This window comes from Scyliorhinus torazame, chromosome 24, assembly GCF_047496885.1.
Source record: "Scyliorhinus torazame isolate Kashiwa2021f chromosome 24, sScyTor2.1, whole genome shotgun sequence".
Lineage (NCBI taxonomy): Eukaryota > Metazoa > Chordata > Chondrichthyes > Carcharhiniformes > Scyliorhinidae > Scyliorhinus > Scyliorhinus torazame.
Window position 1 is genome coordinate 5,702,286 of NC_092730.1, and position 24,044 is coordinate 5,726,329.

General features: G+C 65.5%; 1 protein-coding gene across 1 annotated transcript in view; it reads left to right on the forward strand.

Annotated features, from left to right (window-relative positions):
• Positions 1-3,376: 3,376 nt before the first annotated feature.
• The window catches only part of LOC140400184 (uncharacterized), a 104,172-nt gene continuing 83,504 nt past the window's right edge, over positions 3,377-24,044 (forward strand). The window contains exon 1 of the mRNA XM_072489652.1: positions 3,377-3,604. Coding sequence (XP_072345753.1) covers positions 3,377-3,604 — 228 coding nt within the window. The remainder of the gene's footprint in view (positions 3,605-24,044) is intronic.

Here is a 24,044-nt window from a genome sequence, read left to right on the forward strand (position 1 = left end):
GACGATACTAAACTGATAGAACAGGTTAGTGATCGCTGTGAAGTTTGTAGGAAGTACAGAAGGACACCAGCACGACCAATAGTAACCCTACCTTTGGCCAGGGAGTTTAACGACATTGTGGCCATGGACCTTAAGATCTGAGATAAAGCAAATAATATATTTATTTTGCATTTTGTAGATTTAGCAACCAGATTTAGTCAATCAACGATTGTACGAAGTAAAGAAAAGAGTAATTCTGGATCAAATCGTGGAAAAATGGATAGGGACAGGAATGGGTCCACAGGCAAAATTCCTTACGGACAATGGGGGAGAATTTGCTAATGATGAGTTTAGGGATATGTGTGAAAACATGAATATCAGAGTTATGAATACGGCTGCAGAAAGCCCATTTAGTAATGGTGTCTGTGAAAGAAATCATGCTGTCATCGATGACATGCTTCGGAAAATTTTGGCAGATCGACCAAATACGTGCAAAGAATTCATTGCAGATGATTGGGGGCTATAGTCCTTATCAATTAGTGTTTGGTAGAAATCCTAAAATTCCGTCCATTTTGGATGACCAGCCTCCAGCTTGGGAGGGGACTACAATTAGCTCTGGTTTTGCTGAACATTTAAATGCATTACATAGCAGTAGAAAAGCTTTTTTTGAAGCAGAAGTCTCTGAAAGAATTCGCAGAGCTTTAAGACATAACGTACGGCCACCAGATGCCGTTTTTCAGCAAGGAGGCATGGTATACTATAAGAGAGACAATTCTAATGAATGGAAAGGCCCAGGGAAGATCATAGGCATAGATGGCAAAACAATTATTTTGCAACATGGTAATCAAACTGTTAGGGTACATTCATCAAGGATAATGGGTACAGATTACAAATTTTCAAATTTAAACAGAGCAGACAGACATGACGAGGAACCAGAGTCATCTGGTACGCATGTGTTACAGAACTATGAGGACCAATTAAATGATATAGACAGGGTTTCTGTGGAGGAACACAACACTTCTGGTGAATTAAAACAGGCCATTTTTCCGAAAGGGCAACTGCCAAAAGTTGGTACAAAAGTGACATACTTGCCTGAAGGGTCTAGTCAATGGAAAGATGCAACTGTTATTAGTAGAGCAGGGAAGGCCACTGGAAAGTATAAACATTGGTTGAATGTACAGCATTCAAGGGGAGGGAGTCAAGACAGTGGATTGGGAACACGAAGTTCAAAAATGGAGGGCACAGTAACACAGTGCCAGTTCAGATAGTACATCGGATAGTGAACAGGTCCGCAGGAAAAGGTCGAGAACTATTGAAAGGACATCCCACAGCAGAAGGGAAAGATCAAGCAGTAGCAATACAGAACGAAATACCAGGCGGGAGAGGGAACGTAGTTTGTCAAGATGTCGGAACATGAGTAAGACTACGAATACTAATAGGAGTAGAAGCCCACATGCACGTGAGATTTTGGTGGCTTCAAATAAATTAGATGAAAAAGTTATTAAAGAAGCTAAACAGCAAGAATTGCATAGTTGGAGTGAATTTGGGGTATACACGGAAGTACCGGATAGGGGACAAAGAGCTCTATCCCACAGATGGATTTGCATGGAAAAGGTTCTTCCGGATGGAACTTACAAGGCAAAGGCCAGGCTTGTGGCGAGGGGATTTGAAGAAAACTTAGATGATCAGGATTTAAGGGTAGATTCACCTGCAGCAGGAAAGGTTATTTTAAAGATCTTCTTGGCTCTATTAGCCACAAAGGCATGGGAATGCAAATCTATAGATATAAAAGCTGCCTTTTTGCAAGGGCATCAGCTCCAGAGAGACATTTTTCTCCATCCTCCTAAAGAAGCAGCTAACACAGAAGGGGTACTCTGGAAGTTGAACAAATGTGTATATGGATTAAATGATGCATCTAGAGACTGGTATTTTTCGGTAAGGTCAGTTTTGTTAAAGTTAGGCTGTTGCCAGTTGAAAGCAGATCCTGCAATGTTTTACTGGCACTATAAAGGAAATCTTTCTGGCATTTTTATGATGCATGTCGATGATTTTTTGTGGGGTGGGAAGTGATTTTGAAGCTATTGTAATCTCTGGTTTGAGGAAAGAATTCAGGGTTGGAAGTCAGGTTTCCGGTGCATTTAAATATATTGGACTGGAAATTGGACAGACTAAGTTAGGGGCAACTTTACGTCAGCAATCTTATTTGGAAAGCATCACCCAATAGCAATTAGTCGTGGCCTAGTTTCATAAAAAGACGCAATGGTTTCAAAGATAGAAAAAGAGCAACTGCGAAGTTTAATTGGGCAACTGAACTGGTTAGGTAGACAGACAAGACCGGACGTGAGTTTTGATATCTTAGAGGTGAGTACAAAAATGAATGATTCCAAAGTGGAAGACATAATAAGAACAAATAAAGCGCTGGCCAAACTAAAAATGCAGGAGTGTGTTTTGAAGTTCCCGGTTTTAGGTGACCGTAGGCACTTGAAACTCCATAGTTTATAATGATGCGGTTTTGCATGTGGGGTGTGTGTTTTTTCTTTCTTTTGTTATGGGGGGCGGGGTTTGTTTGTTATTAAAAATTGTTGGAAAAATTTGAAAAAAATATTTTAATTAAAAAAAGGGGGGAAAAAAAGAAGTTTACAATGATGCGTCCTACGCAAATTTATGTGATGGGGTTTCAAGCGCAGGACGTTTTATAATTTTCCTTTTAGGGAACAATGGTAAATGTTGCCCGCTTGTGTGGGAAACAAAGAAAATAAGGAGAGTGGTAAAAAGCACTTTGTCTGCTGAGACGTTAAGCCTTGTAGAGGCGGTGGATATGGCCTTTTATATAAGTATGATATTGACAGAAATTTTGGGATTAGGGGATTTGGGTAATATACCTACTATTGCCTGTCACATTGACAATAAATCCCTGTGGGAAAATGTGCACTCGACAAAAAGTGTCAATGAAAAGAGGTTACGGATAGACATCGCATGTTTGAAGATGTTGGACAGGGGGGAAATAACAAAAATTAAATGGGTCGACAGGAGCTATCAATTGTCAGACTGTTTTACAAAAAGAGTGGCGAGTTCACAGAAACTTTTGGATATTGTTAATGAAGGGCGCTTGTTTCTGTGACTGTTTTTTTTTCTCTTTCTCGTCCAAACAAAAAAAAAGGGGTGGGAACATGTGTGTGTTTTTGAGTTTCTTGAAATTTTGTTTTCACTTAATAATTTTTTTTTTCTGCAAGGAAGGGGAGACTGTTAAGTAATGGGTTAAGAGGCATTGCAATTAGTTGTCTCATTTATGTTAAGTATCCATTAATTGACACTGATATGTAAAGGGGCTTCAGGTGGCCTCTGTCAGGTGGTGTGTTGTTAAGAGTTTTGAGCAGAGGCTGTGGAAGTGAAATAAATGGTGTTTGGTGAAATGGAACAAGAACTTGAGACTCTTCATTTCACAGCAACTAAAACGGATAACACCCTAAAACCCCTACCACTGCTGTTCCACCATCCTCCCACAGGATTGCCCCAGGGGACCAAATGGTGTCTGTCGCACACTGCCACCCTGTCTAAACCTCAGGAAAGCTCGAGGTTAAGTGGCCAGGCTGATTCCCTCATCCGCCTGAGATTGACGGATCGGGTAAAACAGCAGGGATGCTTGACAACACAAGAGATTTCATCACTGACCATCAAACGGGGCAGTACACCATTGTGGATCTTGGATAAGGACCAGGATTGGGGTTCAATGAGACGCCGCCACAGTTGAATGACCTGCCGGCATTCGATTTCCAAGCACAGAAGAATGACTAGTTAGGGAAGGTTGCAGACAGTTCCTGTGGAAACACAGCCCAAGCAAGGGATAAACACTTCCAGGAGATTTGGAGATAAATAAAAAGATGACAAGCTCAAGGAACGTGGCCGGTTTGCTGTTCCACATTTACTTTTCATTCCCCCCCCACCCCTTCCTACTGAAGGTAGGAGTCCTACCGAGGCACTAGTCCATAGACACAAGGAACCTCAGCTATTTTTCCTGTGCAAAGCAGAGAACGTCACAGGCTCTTTGGACAGATAGGTTGGTGCAGTACAGCTAACCTAATCTTGATCTCACCACACATCCATGCGCGCAGTTAAACTACACCTCACTGCAGCAGTCACTGGCTAGTTGTCAGGAGCGTGAACAACGGCCATTTAAGGGGAGTTGCACATCATCTTGACCTAGCACATTAGAAATATAAATCAGGCGGGCAGCACGGTGGTGCAGTGGGTTAGCACTGCTGCCTCATGGCACCGAGGTCCCAGGTTCGATCCCGGCTCTGGGCCACTGTCCGTGTGGAGTTTGCACATTCTCCCCGTGTTTGCGTGGGTTTCGCCCCCACAACCCAAAGATGTGCAGGGTAGGTGGGTTGGCCACGCTAAATTGCCCCTTAATTGGAAAAAAATTAATTGGGTACTCTAAAAAAAATTTTTTTTAAATATATAAACCAGGAGTGTTTTGTGATGGATGAAGAATCATATTTGTGGCAGTAATGTTATTGAAAGCCTGGGTTAAGTACATACTGGTTTCAGTAATATTATTAAAGAGCCTAGGTTAAAGGTATACAGATTGCGTGTCTGCTCAAGCTGTAATTAAGGAGTCGTAAAAGGCGAGTACACCATTCATTCTAACTACTTTCTCGGTCACAGATAAGGGGTTAATGGGATATTGTTATGATTGCTGGAGACTCCCTGGAGAGTAAATAATTTAGGAGGGGTTGTATTTAGTCCCAGCTAAGCAGGTCAGGTGGCACCTTAGTGGGATACAGATGAGGTAATTAATGGGAGGAGCCAGGTCTGGCTGTAGTTTTACAGTTTGCCATAGGATTTGAGTCGGACACGACAGCAGGATTTCAAGTTGAACAGCAGGTTTTCCAAATGCTGCTAGGTTGAGCAAAAGTTTACTGCATCTATTCTTTTTTTTTTAATTTGGAGTACCCAATTATTTTTTTTTCAATTAAGGGGCAATTTAGCGTGGCCAATCCACCTATCTTGCACAGCTTTGGGTTGTGGGGGTGAGACCCACGCAGACACAGGGAGAATGTGCAAACACCACATGGATAGTGACACGGGTCGAACACGGGTCCTCAGCACCGCCAGGCAGCAGTGCTAACCACCGCGCCGCCCCGGTAAGCCTGTTTTGTTAACTTTATTTATTAGTGTCATTTGAACTGTATTGTGTTGCTTAATTGGAGTTAGTAGCAGGCATGGAGAGTACGTTTTAGTATTTCCAATTAAGCAACCCAATAGTGTCATGTGAGAGCACCCTTTTAAGAAATGGGTGTTTAAGAAATGTACCTTTAAGAAATGGAGCTGCTCATGTTACTGGAGTGATGTCAGAGTGTGGGTGGAGCTGAGCTCCACTTCTGCTTTTTTAGTTTCAGTTTGAGAAAAAGCTTGGGTGTGTCTGTGTTTTTCAGGGAGCGGCATCTGAAGTCTGCCATCCAAAGACTACCTTAATCATTTGGTGAATTCAGAATTATAAATGATTTCAGTATTAAATGTAAACCCTAGTGTGCTCCTGTTTAGAGGTTTGTTAAGTTTTTGGATGTTAAAAGGACAGCATACAGGTTACTTAGTGTTGTATTCTTTGGGGGGTGTATTTGATTTAATGGTTGCTAAGATATTCACTGTTTGTTTCAAAAAGGTTAACTTGAGTTCATAGAATAAACATTGTTTTGCTTTAAAAAATACTTTTCCATTTCTGCTGTCCCACACCTGTAGAGTGGGCCGTGTGCTCCCCATACCACAATCTAGTAAAAGTTGTGGGTCAGATGAACTCCATGATACAATTTGGGGTTCTCTAAACTCTGACCCACAACAATAGTTCAAATGCCACTTATAAATAAAGTTACCAAAACAAGTGTGCCGAGGCAGCACAGTGGCTAGCCCTGCTGGAGTCTGGGTCCGGTATCCTTACAGTTCTTTAAATGTCAAGAAAGTGAGTCAAAATATGTAAGAATCTATGCAAGTCATTAAAGGCCGATAGATCAATTAATAACGTATTTTAAAAATACATTTAGAATATCCAATTTCTTTCTTTTCCAATTAAGAGGCAATTTAGCGTGGCCAATCCATCAATCTGCACACCTTTGGGTTGTGGGGGTGAGATTCACGCAGACACAGTGGGGGGAAATGTGCAAACTCCACACGGACAGTGACCCGGAGCCGGGATCGAACCTGGGACCTCGGCACCGTGAGGCAGCAGTGGTAACCACTGTGCCGCCGTGCTGCCCCTATCAATGAAGAAAGTTACAGGAATGTTGCCCAGAATGCTGGATTACTGGAGGTCAAAGTTACGCCCCAGTTGTCTCTGAGCGTTGGTTCGACTCCCATCTGAAGGACTTCAGATCAGGGCACCAGACCCCAGAATGGATACATTCTGGCGGTGGAAAGGGTGCCTGGTAGGTAGACCAAATAATACCAGGCCGTAGAGCGTTAAATTAGGGAGGACGGTTTTAATAAACTAGGCTTACGGTCCTTTGAGTTCAGGAGATTGAAGAAATGATCTGATTGAGTTGTTTAAACCATCAAAAAGGATTCGATGCGGTAGTTGGAGTGAACCATACCTCCCTCTGGAGGGGAAATCAAGATTGAGAAGGTGGTAATTTTAAAATTGGAGACAGGCTGTTAAGGAATGAAATCGTTGGAAATGACGGACGTGGGGAGTGAATGCTGAAACCACCCAGCTGGAGTTTCTTCACACATTCCTGCACAAACACCAGAAAACACGGCCATCTATCTCGACTGCCAATAAAACCGATTTTGCTGCGACCACCTCGCCCTCACCGTCACCCAATTGCAGACGGTGACGGATTAAACCTGCAACCGTCCCAGAATTTCACCCAGAAACCAAACAGTTCCTTCCACCTCACAAAGCAACAACTCCCCCCCCACCTCCCCCACATCCTGTGGGAGGTGATCAACGTTCCCCGACAAGTCAGCCACCTCTCACTGACTTTTCCCAGGCTTCCCCAGGGAAAGGAACGCGCCTGAAGCCCGCACGTCTGACAGCAAATCAGGTCTGCTTTTTAAATCAAAGCACTCGCTCATTTCACACCGGGATTCCCCCTCCCTCCACGGACTCAGCTCGACGAGCCAAACAGCTCGAGCTCAGGCGGGGAGGCCATTCGGCCGCAGAGGCATCACCGCCGCGCGCAACCGTTCACCCGACCAAAGGTTAAATCAGTCCCGAGGGGGTGGCCAGAAGGAAAGCAGCATCAACAGCTCTGGCTTCCCCCTCTCCCCAATCTCGGTCACCACAACTCAGCAGCTCCCAACAACCGAGCTCCTCCTGCAGACTGTGTGGGTTAGACACCCGCTGACTAACCTGTTAACTCACCCAGGCTGAAACGGGGTAGGGGTGGGGGTGGGGGATGTTGGGGAGGTTGTTGGGGAGGGAGACCCACATTAACTCCCCGGAATGGGGCCTGGAATTCTCATTAGAACATAAGAACTAGGAGCAGGAGTCGGCCATCTGGCCCCTCGAGCCTGCTCCGCCATTTAATGAGATCATGGCTGATCTTTGTGGACTCAGCTCCACTCTCCGGCCCGTACACCATCTCCCCGAATCCCTTTATTCTTTGGAAAGGCATCTATCTTTTTCTTAAAAACATTGAATGAAGGAGCCTCAACTGCTTCACTGGGCAAGGAATTCCATAGATTCACAACCCTTTGGGTGAAGAAGTTCCTCCTAAACTCAGTCCTAAATCTACTTCCCCTTATTTTGAGGCTATGCCCCCTAGTTCTGCTTTCACCCGCCAGTGGAAACAACCTGCCCGCATCTATCCTATCTATTATTCCCTTCATAATTTTATATATTTCAATAAGATCCCCCCTCATTCTTCTAAACTCCAACGAGTACAGTCCCAGTCTACTCAACCTCTCGTCATAATCTAATCCCCTCAGCTCTGGGATTAACCGAGTGAATCTCCTCTGCACACCCTCCAGTGCCAGTACGTCCTTTCTCAGGTAACGAGACCAAAACTGAACACAATACTCCAGGTGTGGCCTCACTAACACCCTATACAATTGCAGCATAACCTCCCTAGTCTTAAACTCCATCCCTCTAGCAACGAAAGACAAAACTCGATTCGCCTTCGAAATCACCTGCCGCACCTGCACACCAACTTTTTGCGACTCGTGCACCAGCACACCCAGGTCCCTCTGCACAGCAGCATGTTTTAACATCTTACCGTTTAAATAATAATCCATTCTGCCGTTATTCCTCCCAAAATGGATAGCCTCACACTTGGCAACATTGAATTCCATCTGCCAGACCCGAGCCCATTCACCTGACCTATCCAAATCGGTCAAAACACTCCATCAGCAACATTTCCCATGTGCCTCTGCGGCCCCCTCCTCACCCCCACCCCGTCCGCACCCTCACCCCCGCCACACCCGCCCCCCCTCCTCCTCACCACCACCCCCTCCGCTCCACCTCCACAATCCCTGCTCCTCACCCCCACCCTCCTCCCTCACCCACACCTCCACACCCACTCCTCCCTGCTCCCTCACACCCTCCTCCCCCACAGCTTGCTCCCTCACCGCCTCACAGCCTCCTCTCCCACACCCTCCTCCCTCACACCCTCCCTCATCCCCTCCTCCCCACACCCTCCCCCCCTCTCACTCACCCTCCTCCGTCTCCCACCCCTCCCTCAGCCTCCTCCCCCCCCCCTCTCGGTGCTGACCTGGGAGCTGCCGCCTGTCCAGCGGCCGGCGCGCGCGGCTCTGCTCCGGCTCCGGGGGGGGGGGCGGGGCCGGGGCGTCGGGGGGGCGGGGCTCCGGGGGGGCGGGGCTCCGGGGGGGGCGGGGACGGGGCTCCGGGGGGGGGAGGGGCCGGGGCTTCGGGGGGGCGGGGCCGGGGCTTCGGGGGGGGGGGCGGGGCTCCGGGGGGGGCGGGGCCGGGGCGCTCCCGCTCGGGCAGGGGGCTGTCTCTCTCTCCGTCTCCCTCCCGCCGCCGCTCGAGCGGCGACAACCAGGGAAAGTAGATCCGGGCCCGGGGGGAGGGGCGCAGCACTCACTGCGCGGGGGGGCGGAGCACTCACTGCGCGGGGGGAGGGGCGCAGCACTCACTGCGCGGGGGGGCGGAGCACTCACTGTGCGGGGGGAGGGGCGGAGCACTCACTGCGCGGGGGGGCGGAGCACTCACTGTGCGGGGGAGGGGCGGAGCACTCACTGCGCGGGGGGGCGGAGCACTCACTGCGCAGGGGGGCGGAGCACTCACTGCGCGGGGGAGGGGCGGAGCACTCACTGTGCGGGGGAGGGGCGGAGCACTCACTGTGCGGGGGGAGGGGCGGAGCACTCACTGCGCGGGGGAGGGGCGGAGCACTCACTGCGCGGGGGGAGGGGCGGAGCACTCACTGTGCGGGGGGAGGGGCGGAGCACTCACTGCGCGGGGGGAGGGGCGGAGCACTCACTGTGCGGGGGGAGGGGCGGAGCACTCACTGTGCGGGGGGAGGGGCGGAGCACTCACTGTGCGGGGGGGGCGGAGCACTCACTGCGCGGGGGGGGCGGAGCACTCACTGTGCGGGGGGGGGCGGAGCACTCACTGCGCGGGGGGGGCGGAGCACTCACTGCGCGGGGGGAGGGGCGGAGCACTCACTGCGCGGGGGGAGGGGCGGAGCACTCACTGCGCGGGGGGGAGGGGCGGAGCACTCACTGCGCGGGGGGGAGCGCGGAGCACTCACTGCGCGGGGGAGGGGCGGAGCACTCACTGCGCGGGGGGAGGGGCGGAGCACTCACTGTGCGGGGGGGCGGAGCACTCACTGCGCGGGGGGGAGGGGCGGAGCACTCACTGCGCGGGGGGGAGGGGCGGAGCACTCACTGCGCGGGGGGGAGCGCGGAGCACTCACTGCGCGGGGGGAGGGGCGGAGCACTCACTGCGCGGGGGGGCGGAGCACTCACTGCCCGGGGGGAGGGGCGGAGCACTCACTGTGCGGGGGGAGGGGCGGAGCACTCACTGCGCGGGGGAGGGGCGGAGCACTCACTGCGCGGGGGGAGGGGCGGAGCACTCACTGTGCGGGGGGAGGGGCGGAGCACTCACTGTGCGGGGGGAGGGGCGGAGCACTCACTGTGCGGGGGGAGGGGCGGAGCACTCACTGTGCGGGGGGAGGGGCGGAGCACTCACTGTGCGGGGGGGGCGGAGCACTCACTGCGCGGGGGGGGGCGGAGCACTCACTGTGCGGGGGGAGGGGCGGAGCACTCACTGTGCGGGGGGGGCGGAGCACTCACAGCGCGGGGGGGGCGGAGCACTCACTGCGCGGGGGGGGCGGAGCACTCACTGCGCGGGGGGGGCGGAGCACTCACTGTGCGGGGGGAGGGGCGGAGCACTCACTGCGCGGGGGGAGGGGCGGAGCACTCACTGCGCGGGGGGGAGCGCGGAGCACTCACTGCGCGGGGGAGGGGCGGAGCACTCACTGCGCGGGGGGAGGGGCGGAGCACTCACTGTGCGGGGGGGCGGAGCACTCACTGCGCGGGGGGGAGGGGCGGAGCACTCACTGCGCGGGGGGAGGGGCGGAGCACTCACTGCGCGGGGGGGAGGGGCGGAGCACTCACTGCGCGGGGGGGAGCGCGGAGCACTCACTGCGCGGGGGAGGGGCGGAGCACTCACTGCGCGGGGGGAGGGGCGGAGCACTCACTGCGCGGGGGGGCGGAGCACTCACTGCCCGGGGGGAGGGGCGGAGCACTCACTGCGCGGGGGGAGGGGCGGAGCACTCACTGTGCGGGGGGAGGGGCGGAGCACTCACTGCGCGGGGGAGGGGCGGAGCACTCACTGTGCGGGGGGAGGGGCGGAGCACTCACTGCGCGGGGGAGGGGCGGAGCACTCACTGCGCGGGGGGAGGGGCGGAGCACTCACTGTGCGGGGGGAGGGGCGGAGCACTCACTGCGCGGGGGAGGGGCGGAGCACTCACTGCGCGGGGGAGGGGCGGAGCACTCACTGCGCGGGGGGAGGGGCGGAGCACTCACTGCGCGGGGGGGGCGGAGCACTCACTGCCCGGGGGGAGGGGCGGAGCACTCACTGCGCGGGGGGAGGGGCGGAGCACTCACTGTGCGGGGGGAGGGGCGGAGCACTCACTGTGCGGGGGGAGGGGCGGAGCACTCACTGTGCGGGGGGGGGGGCGGAGCACTCACTGTGCGGGGGGAGGGGCGGAGCACTCACTGTGCGGGGGGAGGGGCGGAGCACTCACTGTGCGGGGGGGGGCGGAGCACTCACAGCGCGGGGGGGGCGGAGCACTCACTGTGCGGGGGGGGGCGGAGCACTCACTGCGCGGGGGGGGCGGAGCACTCACTGTGCGGGGGGAGGGGCGGAGCACTCACTGCGCGGGGGGGAGGGGCGGAGCACTCACTGCGCGGGGGGAGCGCGGAGCACTCACTGCGCGGGGGAGGGGCGGAGCACTCACTGCGCGGGGGGAGGGGCGGAGCACTCACTGTGCGGGGGGGCGGAGCACTCACTGCGCGGGGGGAGGGGCGGAGCACTCACTGCGCGGGGGGGAGGGGCGGAGCACTCACTGCGCGGGGGGAGCACGGAGCACTCACTGCGCGGGGGAGGGGCGGAGCACTCACTGCGCGGGGGGAGGGGCGGAGCACTCACTGCGCGGGGGGGCGGAGCACTCACTGCCCGGGGGAGGGGCGGAGCACTCACTGCGCGGGGGGAGGGGCGGAGCACTCACTGTGCGGGGGGAGGGGCGGAGCACTCACTGCGCGGGGGAGGGGCGGAGCACTCACTGTGCGGGGGGAGGGGCGGAGCACTCACTGCGCGGGGGAGGGGCGGAGCACTCACTGTGCGGGGGGAGGGGCGGAGCACTCACTGTGCGGGGGGAGGGGCGGAGCACTCACTGCGCGGGGGAGGGGCGGAGCACTCACTGCGCGGGGAGGGGCGGAGCACTCACTGCGCGGGGGGAGGGGCGGAGCACTCACTGCGCGGGGGGGGCGGAGCACTCACTGCCCGGGGGGAGGGGCGGAGCACTCACTGCGCGGGGGGAGGGGCGGAGCACTCACTGTGCGGGGGGAGGGGCGGATCACTCACTGCGCGGGGGAGGGGCGGAGCACTCACTGCGCGGGGGGAGGGGCGGAGCACTCACTGCGCGGGGGGGCGGAGCACTCACTGCCCGGGGGGAGGGGCGGAGCACTCACTGCGCGGGGGGAGGGGCGGAGCACTCACTGTGCGGGGGGAGGGGCGGAGCACTCACTGCGCGGGGGAGGGGCGGAGCACTCACTGTGCGGGGGGAGGGGCGGAGCACTCACTGCGCGGGGGGGAGGGGCGGAGCACTCACTGCGCGGGGGAGGGGCGGAGCACTCACTGTGCGGGGGGAGGGGCGGAGCACTCACTGCGCGGGGAGGGGCGGAGCACTCACTGCGCGGGGGAGGGGCGGAGCACTCACTGCGCGGGGGGAGGGGCGGAGCACTCACTGCGCGGGGGGGGCGGAGCACTCACTGCCCGGGGTGAGGGGCGGAGCACTCACTGCGCGGGGGGAGGGGCGGAGCACTCACTGTGCGGGGGGGAGGGGCGGAGCACTCACTGCGCGGGGGGGAGGGGCGGAGCACTCACTGCGCGGGGGAGGGGCGGAGCACTCACTGCGCGGGGGGAGGGGCGGAGCACTCACTGCGCGGGGGGCGGAGCACTCACTGCCCGGGGGGAGGGGCGGAGCACTCACTGCCCGGGGGGAGGGGCGGAGCACTCACTGTGCGGGGGGAGGGGCGGAGCACTCACTGCGCGGGGGGGGCGGAGCACTCACTGCCCGGGGGGAGGGGCGGAGCACTCACTGCGCGGGGGAGGGGCGGAGCACTCACTGCGCGGGGGAGGGGCGGAGCACTCACTGCGCGGGGGAGGGGCGGAGCACTCACTGCGCGGGGGAGGGGCGGAGCACTCACTGCGCGGGGAGGGGCGGAGCACTCACTGCGCGGGGAGGGGCGGAGCACTCACTGTGCGGGGGGAGGGGCGGAGCACTCACTGCGCGGGGGAGGGGCGGAGCACTCACTGCGCGGGGGAGGGGCGGAGCACTCACTGCGCGGGGGGAGGGGCGGAGCACTCACTGCGCGGGGGGACGGGCAGAGAACTCACTGCGCGGGGGGCGGGGCGGAGCACTCACTGCGCGGGGGGCGGAGCACTCACTGCGCGGGGGGCAGAGCACTCACTGCGCGGGGGGGCGGAGCACTCACTACGCGGGGGGAGGGGCGGAGCAATCACTGCGCGGGGGGAGGGGCAGAGCACTCACTGCGCGGGGGGAGGGGCGGAGCACTCACTGCGTGGGGGAGGGGCGGAGCACTCACTGCGCGGGGGAGGGGCGGAGCACTCACTGCGCGGGGGGAGGGCGGAGCACTCACTGTGCGGGGGGGCGGAGCACTCACTGTGCGGGGGGGCGGAGCACTCACTGCCCGGGGGAGGGGCGGAGCACTCACTGCGCGGGGGGGGGCGGAGCACTCACTGCGCGGGGGGAGGGGCGGAGCACTCACTGTGCGGGGGGAGGGGCGGAGCACTCACTGCGCGGGGGGAGGGGCGGAGCACTCACTGCGCGGGGGGAGGGGCGGAGCACTCACTGCGCGGGGGGAGGGCGGAGCACTCACTGCGCGGGGGGAGGGCGGAGCACTCACTGTGCGGGGGGAGGGGCGGAGCACTCACTGCGCGGGGGGGCGGAGCACTCACTGCGCGGGGGGGAGGGGCGGAGCACTCACTGCGGGGGGGGGCGGAGCACTCCCTGCGCGGGGGGAGGGGCGGAGCACTCACTGTGCGGGGGGAGGGGCGGAGCACTCACTGCGCGGGGGGAGGGGCGGAGCACTCACTGTGCGGGGGGGGGCGGAGCACTCACTGCCCGGGGGGAGGGGCGGAGCACTCACTGCGCGGGGGGGGCGGAGCACTCACTGCGCGGGGGGGGGCGGAGCACTCACTGCGCGGGGGAGGGGCGGAGCACTCACTGCCCGGGGGGAGGGGCGGAGCACTCACTGCGCGGGGGGGGCGGAGCACTCACTGCGCGGGGGGAGGGGCGGAGCACTCACTGTGCGGGGGGAGGGGCGGAGCACTCACTGCGCGGGGGGAGGGCGGAGCACTCACTGCGCGGGGGGGAGGGCGGAGCACTCACTGCGCGGGGGAGGGGCGGAGCACTCACTGCGCGGGGGGAGGGGCGGAGCACTCACTGCGCGGGGGAGGGGCGGTGCACTCACTGCGCGGGGGAGGGGCGGAGCACTCACTGCGCGGGGGAGGGGCGGAGCACTCACTGTGCGGGGGGGGCGGAGCACTCACTGTGCGGGGGCGGAGCACTCACTGCGCGGGGGAGGGGCGGAGCACTCACTGTGCGGGGGGGCGGAGCACTCACTGCGCGGGGGGAGGGGCGGAGCACTCACTGCGCGGGGGAGGGGCGGAGCACTCACTGCGCGGGGGAGGGGCGGAGCACTCACTGCGCGGGGGAAGGGGCGGAGCACTCACTGCGCGGGGGGAGGGGCGGAGCACTCACTGCGCGGGGAGGGGCGGAGCACTCACTGCGCGGGGAGGGGCGGAGCACTCACTGCGCGGGGGGGCGGAGCACTCACTGCGCGGGGGGAGGGGCGGAGCACTCACTGCGCGGGGGGAGGGGCGGAGCACTCACTGCGCGGGGGCGGGGCGGAGCACTCACTGCGCGGGGGGAGGGGCGGAGCACTCACTGCGCGGGGGGAGGGGCGGAGCACTCACTGCGCGGGGGGAGGGGCGGAGCACTCACTGCGCGGGGGGGCGGAGCACTCACTGCGTGGGGGGAGGGGCGGAGCACTCACTGCGCAGGGGAGGGGCGGAGCACTCACTGCGCGGGGGGAGGGGCGGAGCACTCACTGCGCGGGGGAGGGGCGGAGCACTCACTGCGCGGGGGGAGGGCGGAGCACTCACTGTGCGGGGGGGCGGAGCACTCACTGCGCGGGGGGGGCGGAGCACTCACTGCGCGGGGGAGGGGCGGAGCACTCACTGCGCGGGGGGAGGGGCGGAGCACTCACTGCGCGGGGGAGGGGCGGAGCACTCACTGCGCGGGGGAGGGGCGGAGCACTCACTGTGCGGGGGGAGGGCGGAGCACTCACTGTGCGCGGGGCGGAGCACTCACTGCGCGGGGGAGGGGCGGAGCACTCACTGCGCGGGGGGAGGGGCGGAGCACTCACTGTGCGGGGGGGCGGAGCACTCACTGCGCGGGGGAGGGGCGGAGCACTCACTGTGCGGGGGGCGGAGCACTCACTGCACGGGGGGAGGGCGGAGCACTCACTGTGCGGGGGGCGGAGCACTCACTGCGCGGGGGAGGGGCGGAGCACTCACTGCGCGGGGGAGGGGCGGAGCACTCACTGCGCGGGGAGGGGCGGAGCACTCTGCTCGGGGAGGGGCGGAGCACTCACTGCGCGGGGGGAGGGGCGGAGCACTCACTGCGCGGGGGAGGGGCAGAGCACTCACTGCGCGGGGGAGGGGCAGAGCACTCACTGTGCGGGGTGGGCGGAGCACTCACTGCGCGGGGGGGCGGAGCACTCACTGCGCGGGGGGAGGGACGGAGCACTCACTGCGCGGGGGAGGGGCGGGGCACTCACTGCGCGGGGGGAGGGGCGGAGCACTCACTGCGCGGGGGAGGGGCGGAGCACTCACTGCGCGGGGGGAGGGCGGAGCACTCACTGTGCAGGGGGGGCGGAGCACTCACTGCGCGGGGGAGGGGCGGAGCACTCACTGTGCGGGGGGGGGCGGAGCACTCACTGCGCGGGGGAGGGGCGGAGCACTCACTGTGCGGGGGGCGGAGCACTCACTGCGCGGGGGGCGGAGCACTCACTGCGCGGGGGGAGGGACGGAGCACTCACTGCGCGGGGGAGGGGCGGGGCACTCACTGCGCGGGGGGAGGGGCGGAGCACTCACTGCGCGGGGGAGGGGCGGAGCACTCACTGTGCGGGGGGCGGAGCACTCACTGCACGGGGGGAGGGCGGAGCACTCACTGTGCGGGGGGGCGGAGCACTCACTGCGCGGGGGAGGGGCGGAGCACTCACTGCGCGGGGGAGGGGCGGAGCACTCACTGCGCGGGGAGGGGCGGAGCACTCTGCTCGGGGAGGGGCGGAGCACTCACTGCGCGGGGGGAGGGGCGGAGCACTCACTGCGCGGGGGAGGGGCAGAGCACTCACTGCGCGGGGGAGGGGCAGAGCACTCACTGTGCGGGGTGGGCGGAGCACTCACTGCGCGGGGGGGGGCGGAGCACTCACTGCGCGGGGGGAGGGACGGAGCACTCACTGCGCGGGGGAGGGGCGGGGCACTCACTGCGCGGGGGGAGGGGCGGAGCACTCACTGCGCGGGGGAGGGGCGGACCACTCACTGCGCGGGGGGAGGGCGGAGCACTCACTGTGCAGGGGGGGCGGAGCACTCACTGCGCGGGGGAGGGGCGGAGCACTCACTGTGCGGGGGGGGCGGAGCACTCACTGCGCGGGGAAGGGGCGGAGCACTGACTGTGCGGGGGGGCGGAGCACTCACTGCGCGGGGGGGCGGAGCACTCACTGCGCGGGGGGAGGGACGGAGCACTCACTGCGCGGGGGAGGGGCGGGGCACTCACTGCGCGGGGGGAGGGGCGGAGCACTCACTGTGCGGGGGGGCGGAGCACTCACTGCGCGGGGGGGGGCGGAGCACTCACTGCGCGGGGAGGGGCGGAGCACTCACTGCGCGGGGGGAGGGGCGGAGCACTCACTGTGCGGGGGGGGGCGGAGCACTCACTGTGCGGGGGGGGGCGGAGCACTCACTGCGCGGGGAGGGCGGAGCACTCACTGCGCGGGGGAGGGGCGGAGCACTCTGCTCGGGGAGGGGCGGAGCACTCACTGCTCGGGGAGGGGCGGAGCACTCACTGCGCGGGGGGAGGGGCGGAGAAGTCACTGCGCGGGGGAGGGGCGGAGCACTCACTGCTCGGGGAGGGGCGGAGCACTCACTGCGCGGAGGGAGGGGCGGAGAAGTCACTGCGCGGGGGAGGGGCGGAGCACTCACTGCTCGGGGAGGGGCGGAGCACTCACTGCGCGGGGGGAGGGGCGGAGCACTCACTGCGCGGGGGGAGGGACGGAGCACTCACTGCGCGGGGGGAGGGACGGAGCACTCACTGCGCGGGGGAGGGGCGGGGCACTCACTGCGCGGGGGGAGGGGCGGAGCACTCACTTTGCGGGGGGAGGGGCGGGGCACTCACTGCGCGGGGGAGGGGCAGGGCACTCACTGCGCAGGGGGAGTGGCGGGACACTCACTGCGTGGGGGGAGGGCGGAGCACTCACTGCGCGGGGGAGGGGCGGAGCACTCACTGCGCGGGGGAGGGGCGGATCACTCACTGCGCGGGGGAGGGGCGGAGCACTCACTGCGCGGGGGAGGGGCGGAGCACTCACTGCGCGGGGGGAGTGGCGGGGCACTCACTGCGCGGGGGAGGGGCGGAGCACGCACTGCGCGGGAGAGGGGCGGAGCACTCACTGCGCGGGGGAGGGGCGGAGCACTCACTGCGCGGGGGAGGGGCGGAGCACTCTGCTCGGGGAGGGGCGGAGCACTCACTGCGCGGGGGCGGAGCACTCACTGCGCGGGGGGAGGGGCGGAGCACTCACTGTGCGGGGGGAGGGGCGGAGCACTCACTGCGCGGGGGAGGGGCGGAGCACTCACTGCGCGGGGGGAGGGGCGGAGCACTCACTGCGCGGGGGGACGGGCAGAGAACTCACTGCGCGGGGGGGCGGGGCGGAGCACTCACTGCGCGGGGGGCGGAGCACTCACTGCGCGGGGGGCGGAGCACTCACTGCGCGGGGGGCGGAGCACTCACTATGCGGGGGGAGGGGCGGAGCAATCACTGCGCGGGGGGGAGGGGCAGAGCACTCACTGCGCGGGGGGAGGGGCGGAGCACTCACTGCGTGGGGGAGGGGCGGAGCACTCACTGCACGGGGAGGGGCGGAGCACTCACTGCGCTGGGGAGCGGCGGAGCACTCACTGCGCGGGGGAGGGGCGGAGCACTCACTGCGCGGGGGAGGGGCTGAGCACTCTGCTCGGGGAGGGGCGGAGCACTCACTGCGCGGGGGGGGGCGGAGCACTCACTGCGCGGGGGAGGGGCGGAGCACTCACTGCGCGGGGGGAGCGGCGGAGCACTCACTGCGCGGGGGAGGGGCGGAGCACTCACTGCGCGGGGGGGGCGGGCAGAGAACTCACTGCGCGGGGGGCGGGGCGGAGCACTCACTGCGCGGGGGGGCGGAGCACTCACTGCGCGGGGGGCGGAGCACTCACTGCGCGGGGGGCGGAGCACTCACTGCGCGGGGGGCGGAGCACTCACTGCGCGGGGGGAGGGGCGGAGCAATCACTGCGCGGGGGGAGGGGCAGAGCACTCACTGTGCGGGGGGATGGGCGGAGCACTCACTGCGCGGGGGAGGGGCGGAGCACTCACTGCGCGGGGGTAGGGGCGGAGCAATCACTGCGCGGGGGGAGGGGCAGAGCACTCACTGTGCGGGGGGATGGGTGGAGCACTCACTGCGCGGGGGAGGGGCGGAGCACTCACTGCGCGGGGGAGGGGCGGGGCACTCACTGCGCGGGGGAGGGGCGGAGCACTCACTGCGCGGGGGGAGGGGCGGAGCACTCACTGCGCGGGGGAGGGGCGGAGCACTCACTGCGCGGGGGGAGGGGCGGAGCACTCACTGCGCAGGGGAGGGGCGGAGCACTCACTGCGCGGGGAGGTGTGGAGCACTCACTGCGCGGGGGAGGGGGCGGAGCACTCACTGCGCGGGGGTGGGGCGGAGCACTCACTGCGCGGGGGGAGGGGCGGAGCACTCACTGCGCGGGGGGGGCGGAGCACTCACTGTGCGGGGGGCGGAGCACTCACTGCGCGGGGGGCGGAGCACTCACTGCGCGGGGGGAGGGACGGAGCACTCACTGCGCGGGGGAGGGGCGGGGCACTCACTGCGCGGGGGGAGGGGCGGAGCACTCACTGCGCGGGGGAGGGGCGGAGCACTCACTGTGCGGGGGGAGGGGCGGAGCACTCACTGCGCGGGGGGAGGGGCGGAGCACTCACTGCGCGGGGGGGAGGGGCGGAGCACTCACTGCGTGGGGGGGAGGGGCGGAGCACTCTGCTCGGGGAGGGGCGGAGCACTCACTGTGCGGGGGAGGGGCGGAGCACTCACTGCGCGGGGGGGGGCGGAGCACTCACTGCGCGGGGGGAGGGGCGGAGCACTCACTGCGCGGGGGGAGGGGCGGAGCACTCACTGCGCGGGGGGACGGGCGGAGAACTCACTGCGCGGGGAGGGGGGCGGAGCACTCACTGCGCGGGGGAGGGGCGGAGCACTCACTGCGCGGGGGAGGGGCGGAGCACTCACTGCGCGGGGGAGGGGCGGAGCACTCTGCTCGGGGAGGGGCGGAGCACTCACTGCGCGGGGGAGGGGCGGAGCACTCACTGCGCGGGGGAGGGGCGGAGCACTCACTGCGCGGGGAGGGGCGGAGCACTCACTGCGCGGGGGAGGGGCGGAGCACTCACTGCACGGGGAGGGGCGGAGCACTCACTGCGCGGGGGAGGTGCGGAGCACTCTGCTCGGGGAGGGGCGGAGCACACTGCGCGGGGGAGGGGCGGAGCACTCTGCTCGGGGCGGGGCGGAGCACTCACTGCGCGGGGTGGAGGGGCGGAGCACTCACTGCGCGGGGTGGAGGGGCGGAGCACTCTGCTCATGGAGGGGCGGAGCACTCACTGTGAGGGGGGAGGGGCGGAGCACTCACTGTGCGGGGGGAGGGGCGGAGCACTCTGCTCGGGAAGGGGCGGAGCACTCACTGAGCGGGGAGAGGGGCGGAGCACTCTGCTCGGGGAGGGGCGGAGCACTCACTGCGCGGGGGAGGGGCGGAGCACTCACTGCGCGGGGTGGAGGGGCGGAGCACTCACTGCGCGGGGTGGAGGGGCGGAGCACTCACTGCGCGGGGTGGAGGGGCGGAGCACTCACTGCGCGGGGTGGAGGGGCGGAGCACTCTGCTCGGGGAGGGGCGGAGCACTCACTGCGCGGGGGAGGGGCGGAGCACTCACTGCGCGGGGGACGGGCAGAGCACTCACTGCGCGGGGGACGGGCAGAGCACTCACTGCGCGGGGGGGGCGGGGCGGAGCACTCACTGCGCGGGGGGGCGGGGCGGAGCACTCACTGCGCGGGGGGGGCGGAGCACTCTCTGCGCGGGGGAGGGGCGGAGCACTCACTGCGCGGTGGAGTGGCGGAGCACTCACTGCGCGGGGGAGGGGCGGAGCACTCACTGCGCGGGGGAGGGGCGGAGCACTCATTGCGCGGGGGGGCGGAGCACTCACTGCGCAGGGGGAGGGGCGGAGCACTCACTGCGCGGGGGAGGGGCGGAGCTCTCTGCTCGGGGAGGGGCGGAGCACTCACTGCGCGGGGGAGGGGCGGAGCATTCACTGCGCGGGGGAAGGGCGGAGCATTCACTGCGCGGGGGAGGGGCTGAGCACTCACTGCGCGGGGGAGGGGTGGAGCACTCACTGCGCGGGGGAGGGGCTGAGCACTCACTGCTCGGGGAGGGGCGGAGCACTCACGGCGCGTGGGAGGGGCGGAGCACTCACTGCGCGGGGGGAGGGGCGGAGCACTCACTGCGCGGGGGAGGGGCGGAGCACTCACTCGCGGGGGCCGGAGCACTCACTGCGTGGGGGGAGGGGCGGAGCACTCACTGCGCGGGGGGAGGGGCGGAGCACTCTGCTCGGGGAGGGGCGGACACTCACTGCACGGGTGGGGCGGAGCACTCACTGCGCGGAGGGAGGGGCGGAGCACTCTGCTCAGGGAGGGGCGGAGCACTCACTGCGTGGGGGAGGGGCGGAGCACTCACTGCGCGGGGAGGGGCGGAGCACTCACTGCGCTGGGGAGCGGCGGAGCACTCACTGCGCGGGGGAGGGGCGGAGCACTCACTGCGCGGGGAGGGGCTGAGCACTCTGCTCGGGGAGGGGCGGAGCACTCTGCTCGGGGAGGGGCGGAGCACTCTGCTCGGGGCGGAGCACTCACTGCACGGGTGGGGCGGAGCACTCACTGCGCGGGGGGGAGGGGCGGAGCACTCACTGCGCGGGGAGGGGCGGAGCACTCTCTGCGCGGGGGAGGGGCGGAGCACTCACTGCGCGGGGGGAGTGGCGGAGCACTCACTGCGCGGGGGAGGGGCGGAGCACTCACTGCGCGGGGGAGGGGCGGAGCACTCACTGCGCGGGGGGCCGCAGCACTCACTGCGTGGGGGATGGGGCGGAGCACTCACTGCGCGGGGGAGGGGCGGAGCACTCTGCTCAGGGAGGGGCGGAGCACTCACTGCGCTGGGGGGGCGGTGCACTCACTGCGCGGTGGGAGGGGCGGAGCACTCACTGCGGGGGGGAGGGGCGGAGCAACTCACTGCGCGGGGGGAGGGCGGGGCACTCACTGCGCGGGGGGAGGGGCGGAGCACTCAGCTCGGGGGAGGGCGGAGCACTCATTGCGCGGAGGGGCGGAGCACTCACTGCGCAGGGGGGAGGGGCGGAGCACTCACTGCGCGGGGGGAGGGGCGGAGCACTCACTGCGTGGGGGAGGGGCGGAGCTCTCTGCTCGGGGAGGGGGCGGAGCACTCACTGCGCGGGGGAGGGGCGGAGCATTCACTGCGCGGGGGAGGGGCGGAGCATTCACTGCGCGGGGGAGGGGCTGAGCACTCACTGCGCGGGGGGGGTGGAGCACTCACTGCGCGGGGGAGGGGCTGAGCACCTACTCACTTCGGGGAGGGGCGGAGCACTCACGGCGCGTGGGAGGGGCGAGCACTCACTGCGCGGGGGGAGGGGCGGAGCACTCACTGCGCGGGGGAGGGGCGGAGCACTCACTCGCGGGGGCCGGAGCACTCACTGCGTGGGGGGAGGGGCGGAGCACTCACTGCGCGGTGGGAGGGGCGGAGCACTCTGCTCGGGGAGGGGCGGACACTCACTGCACGGGTGGGGCGGAGCACTCACTGCGCGGAGGGAGGGGCGGAGCACTCTGCTCAGGGAGGGGCGGAGCACTCACTGCGTGGGGGAGGGGCGGAGCACTCACTGCGCGGGGAGGGGCGGAGCACTCACTGCGCTGGGGAGCGGCGGAGCACTCACTGCGCGGGGGAGGGGCGGAGCATCACTGCGCGGGGGAGGGGCTGAGCACTCTGCTCGGGGAGGGGCGGAGCACTCTGCTCGGGGAGGGGCGGAGCACTCACTGCGCGGGGGAGGGGCGGAGCACTCACTGCGCGGGGGAGGGGCAGAGCACTCACTGCGCGGGGGAGGGGCAGAGCACTCACTGTGCGGGGTGGGCGGAGCACTCACTGCGCGGGGGGGGGCGGAGCACTCACTGCGCGGGGGGAGGGACGGAGCACTCACTGCGCGGGGGAGGGGCGGGGCACTCACTGCGCGGGGGGAGGGGCGGAGCACTCACTGCGCGGGGGAGGGGCGGAGCACTCACTGCGCGGGGGGAGGGCGGAGCACTCACTGTGCAGGGGGGGCGGAGCACTCACTGCGCGGGGGAGGGGCGGAGCACTCACTGTGCGGGGGGGGGGGCGGAGCACTCACTGCGCGGGGGGAGGGGCGGAGAAGTCACTGCGCGGGGGAGGGGCGGAGCACTCACTGCTCGGGGAGGGCTGGAGCACTCACTGCGCGGGGGGGAGGGGCGGAGCACTCACTGCGCGGGGGGAGGGACGGAGCACTCACTGCGCGGGGGGAGGGACGGAGCACTCACTGCGCGGGGGAGGGGCGGGGCACTCACTGCGCGGGGGGAGGGGCGGAGCACTCACTGCGCGGGGGGAGGGGCGGGGCACTCACTGCGCGGGGGAGGGGCAGGGCACTCACTGCGCAGGGGGAGTGGCGGGACACTCACTGCGTGGGGGGAGGGCGGAGCACTCACTGCGCGGGGGAGGGGGCGGAGCACTCACTGCGCGGGGGAGGGGCGGATCACTCACTGCGCGGGGGAGGGGCGGAGCACTCACTGCGCGGGGGAGGGGCGGAGCACTCACTGCGCGGGGGAGGGGCGGGGCACTCACTGCGCGGGGGGGAGTGGCGGGGCACTCACTGCGCGGGGGAGGGGCGGAGCACGCACTGCGCGGGAGAGGGGCGGAGCACTCACTGCGCGGGGGAGGGGCGGAGCACTCACTGCGCGGGGGAGGGGCGGAGCACTCTGCTCGGGGAGGGGCGGAGCACTCACTGCGCGGGGGCGGAGCACTCACTGCGCGGGGGGAGGGGGCGGAGCACTCACTGTGCGGGGGGAGGGGCGGAGCACTCACTGCGCGGGGGAGGGGCGGAGCACTCACTGCGCGGGGGGAGGGGCGGAGCACTCACTGCGCGGGGGGCGGAGCACTCACTATGCGGGGGGAGGGGCGGAGCAATCACTGCGCGGGGGGAGGGGCAGAGCACTCACTGCGCGGGGGGAGGGGCGGAGCACTCACTGCGTGGGGGAGGGGCGGAGCACTCACTGCACGGGGAGGGGCGGAGCACTCACTGCGCTGGGGAGCGGCGGAGCACTCACTGCGCGGGGGAGGGGCGGAGCACTCACTGCGCGGGGGAGGGGCTGAGCACTCTGCTCGGGGAGGGGCGGAGCACTCACTGCTCGGGGAGGGGCGGAGCACTCACTGCGCGGGGGGGGGCGGAGCACTCACTGCGCGGGGGAGGGGCGGAGCACTCACTGCGCGGGGGGAGCGGCGGAGCACTCACTGCGCGGGGGAGGGGCGGAGCACTCACTGCGCGGGGGGGCGGGCAGAGAACTCACTGCGCGGGGGGCGGGGCGGAGCACTCACTGCGCGGGGGGGCGGAGCACTCACTGCGCGGGGGGCGGAGCACTCACTGCGCGGGGGGCGGAGCACTCACTGCGCGGGGGGCGGAGCACTCACTGCGCGGGGGGAGGGGCGGAGCAATCACTGCGCGGGGGGAGGGGCAGAGCACTCACTGTGCGGGGGGATGGGCGGAGCACTCACTGCGCGGGGGAGGGGCGGAGCACTCACTGCGCGGGGGTAGGGGCGGAGCAATCACTGCGCGGGGGGAGGGGCAGAGCACTCACTGTGCGGGGGGATGGGCGGAGCACTCACTGCGCGGGGGAGGGGCGGGGCACTCACTGCGCGGGGAGGGGCGGGGCACTCACTGCGC